The sequence below is a fragment of the Lepidothrix coronata genome, unplaced genomic scaffold (genome assembly GCF_001604755.1).
Source record: "Lepidothrix coronata isolate B3197 unplaced genomic scaffold, Lepidothrix_coronata-1.0 Scaffold111, whole genome shotgun sequence".
Taxonomy (NCBI): Eukaryota; Metazoa; Chordata; class Aves; order Passeriformes; family Pipridae; genus Lepidothrix; species Lepidothrix coronata.
Window position 1 is genome coordinate 2,192,439 of NW_016690291.1, and position 3,773 is coordinate 2,196,211.

At 38.9% G+C, this 3,773-nt stretch overlaps 1 protein-coding gene across 1 annotated transcript; it reads right to left on the reverse strand.

Moving 5' to 3' along the window:
- Positions 1-476: 476 nt before the first annotated feature.
- On the reverse strand, positions 477-3,252 carry CYTL1 (cytokine like 1). The gene is made up of 4 exons (XM_017824501.1): positions 2,973-3,252; positions 2,820-2,864; positions 1,296-1,424; positions 477-1,132 (listed from the first exon to the last, which is right to left on the reverse strand). Exons 1-4 carry the CDS (start codon positions 3,108-3,110, stop codon positions 1,061-1,063), a joined length of 384 nt encoding a protein of 127 aa, XP_017679990.1. The 5' UTR covers positions 3,111-3,252; the 3' UTR covers positions 477-1,060.
- Positions 3,253-3,773: the final 521 nt, after the last annotated feature.

A 3,773-nucleotide genomic window follows, 5' to 3' on the forward strand; every position in this document is an offset into this window, starting at 1 on the left:
CTTTAATAAAGAAAGACAGTGAGGAGTCATGAGAAGATCCATGAGAAAATCCTCATCAAATACACCGTTTTGGAAAGTGTGTGTCCTTGAGACAGGAAAGCAGCAGGGGCAGAAATACCACGGTTACCTGTACACTTACCCAAGGTCCAGTTCTAGGGACAGTGTAGCATGGGCTTCTGCAGAAAACGAAACATGTCTTGCTCTGCAGTTTGTTTGCCAGGTCACAATGCAAGCTTTACAACACAGAAACTCTATTGAAAAACCCCCAAATCACTAATTTCATTAAGGAAATTGTTTGCAGTATGGAAAAATTCTCCTAGTAGAAATTTTCACATTTTCAAATCATGCAGACGCAGCAAAGTTTGCATTGCTATGGAAACAAAGCTTGTGCCATGAAAAACAACTTGAAAGTGACTGTGAAAAGTAAGTTTTCAAGAATGACACTTTTCAGCTTGATTGTGAAAGACACAAGCATCTTGGTTTAGAAGGCTGTTTTTATTTAGTTTTCCACAGAGACAGATTACTTTCACCTCAATTCTCACAAGTCTGACATCAAAAACTATCAACACACATGTATGAACTATACAGGCAGAGAAATCTGCCAGTATGGAGTGACACTTCTATCAAACACACTAAGAAAAACAAATATGATCCCTTCCTTGCCCATCTAATAAAAAAAGAACATCTAAGTCAGGATAGAATGTTAATCATAAAGTGTTTTCTATATACGAGTCTAGTTATTCGTAAAAGAGTAAAAAAAAAAATCTAGTTTCTGATGTTTAAACAAAACATACTTTATACATTTGGCTAAGCTGAAATATCATACCTTGCCAAATGAAAAACTGCTCCCTAATGGTATGTTCCCTAGCAGCTCAGTAGGTATGCAAGGCATGCAATTCATTTCCTGCCAAGGTGGAGAAAAATGGGTAGGTCTGAGATAATATTGCTAGTGTGCTTGAAAAAGATCTTAGTTGTTAACGTTGTAGACTGCATATATATATATTTTGACTCTTGATCTCCTCGAAAATTTTCCGGGTACAACTTTTGAGTTAACTCCCTTTTAGCTCTCAGTGATGGAGTGTTCAATGGGAATTTCCAGAGCATTACAATCATCAGTGAGGAACACCAAGTCCTGCAGAAACAAACAAAAAAAGAAGGCTAACATTTATAAGGAGGAAGGCAGAAGGTAGCACAATGTTGAGAAGCTCAGGCTTCATCCAGTTTTGCTGGTTAGGGAACAGTGTGGAGACAGATAGGGCTAAAAGCAGAGGCCATATTGATGCATCTTGACCTACCCTTCTGCAGTAGGAGATCAAGATGGTGTACAGGCTCCGGGCTTTTTCCTTCAGCTCGTTCACTTCAACCACTGTATCACATCTGGGGTAGGCCACAAAATCACGGAGCTTTGCCAATACACAGTAATTCTGCAAAGCACGCAAAAGAGGTCTGTGTAACCCTCCACAAACACAGATTTATGTTCCTTGTCCACCACTTCCAAAATTCTTACTGCTTATGTGGGAACCTTGAATTCCTACCTCTATGTGCATGTAATCTATGTAACCTCTAGTTAGGAAAATTCACTGTCAATATTTCATAACAACGATGTTTTGTCCAAATAAGTGCTTGGAAAAGTGGATGTATACAGTCTTGGTCTGTCAGCTTCTTTCTCACGTGCTTTAGGAGGCAGCAGTGCCAATGCAATCAAATCTGTTCCTGTAGTAGGTGGAGTTATCTAAAGAATAGGTGCACTGTATTACTTTTAAGAGAGCACCTGATTTAGCTGATGAACAGATTATCAAGATCTCACAGACTTGATTGCTCTGTTCCTGTACAATAGGCAATACCATGACTACCAGTCAAGATTTTTTCAGAGTAATTTTTACCTCAAACTTTGTGTTATCAAAATAAAGCACAGACAACACGAATTTCACAATGTCCTTGTGAAGCAGGTAAATAAATACCCCAGCTCTTGTTTAAGGCAAGGGAAACTGAGGCACTGGACTCACATTGCTTGGCCTTTGCAATGATGTGAAACACTGGCAGCTCTGGAACTGGGGTCTAGAGGTCCTAAATTATAAGACTTGATGGTGTAGTTGCTTCTGGAAAAATGTGTCAGACATTTGTTTTTTCTGATATTTTCTATTTTTTATTTACTCAGTGGAGCACTGGGAAAAGAAGCAAAATATATCAAATATCCCAGGGCAGAACACTATGACATTAACTGTGTGTGCAGGAGGCTATTTTGTCTTTGCTGGAAGATGACTACTGCTGTCTTTTCTCAGTGTCACATTTCCATATCCTCAGGCACACTTTCTTTCTAGATTCAACATGTGGCTATTTAAAACAGAAAAAGCCAGCAAAGGTATTCCTGCACTTCTTTTAATTGAAACAACATTATTATTTTATTACTTATTTTATTAAAACTATCAGAAAACACTCAGGATACAAATTTAAGTAGATTTATTAAGTGAAGAAATTTTATTCTGCCTTTCTTGTTTTAAACTATTATTCAAAACTTTGTTGCATATATTTAACTTCTGAAAAGGCTCTCCACAATAAATTAATGATGTACATATGGCAATCACTTAAAAATATTGATTTCCTCATTTTTTAATCAAGTAAAATCTTAGAAAGTCCAAAGGAACCTTTTAATAAGGTTCAAAGTAAGATTTTTTTTTTTGTCATTCCTCTCTCTAGTTAATTAAAGTTTTAAACATTCCTTTTAAACCACTCTTCTGGGGTACAATCTTAAGAATTATTCTCACTTTTCATAAACTGCTTTTACTGCACAACAGTAAGAAAGAAGTGTGCAAACTTACATGTATGTCCAAATACAGCCTGGGCAGTGTCTCCACACACGAGTCCTGCAGGAAAGAAGAAAGACCCATTGCAATTTTGTTTTGAGAGAAACCTGTGTCAAAAGGTGCTGCTCCTGCAGCTTCTGTGCAGGAGCAATTTCTAGGTGGACTCACCACATCTTTGGAGGTCTGCAACTCCTTAAAGGACTCTGTGATTTCTTTGCTCAGAGACAACACCCTCGAGTAGCAAGTCGGAGGGGCTGCACTGGCTAGCAGGGCTGCAGAGAGCAGAGCAATCAGGCTCAGCAGCATCTTCGTTGTGGGGTGTTTGTCCAAAAGAGGAGGAAGGAAGGGAAAGAATCACCGTCAGTGTTTAGGCAGGTACTGGTGAGCGTCAACGAGTAAGTTTGACAAATCAGCCCTCAATTAAATAGTCTCCTGCATCAACAGGAAAAAAAAAGCCTGGGGGTGGTCCAAACAGCAGCTTACTGCCGTCTTAAATTTCCTGCCAACCTATGAGACAGAGCTGCTAGTGCTTTCCTGCCTGGAGGAGGGAAGGAGGGAACGAGAGTAATAAAAACAAACACCACTGGCACTTTTCATTCCAGAAAGAAAAAAACCTAGTGAGCATCTCAAACAACAGAAATATGTGTAAAAAAAACCACAGGCTTATCAAAGTGTCATAGGCCCTGATCCTGTATGTGCTTTGACAGATGCATCTGTTTTTTGAGAACCTAATGTACAGCTGTGGGACTACATAGGCTGTAGATAGACAGAAATTCTTCCAGGATGGGTGTCATGTTGACGGTATCAATCAGGCCTGTTTATCATCCTCAGAAACTCTGAAATATGGTTTTAAAGGAAAACTCCCAGGTCTAGTATAATTTTCTCATTTAACTTAATCATGCATTAGTGGAGTTTGTGATCCTGATGGATATGGATCAGGTAAGGAGTAAAGTTAGGTCCCTGAACTTT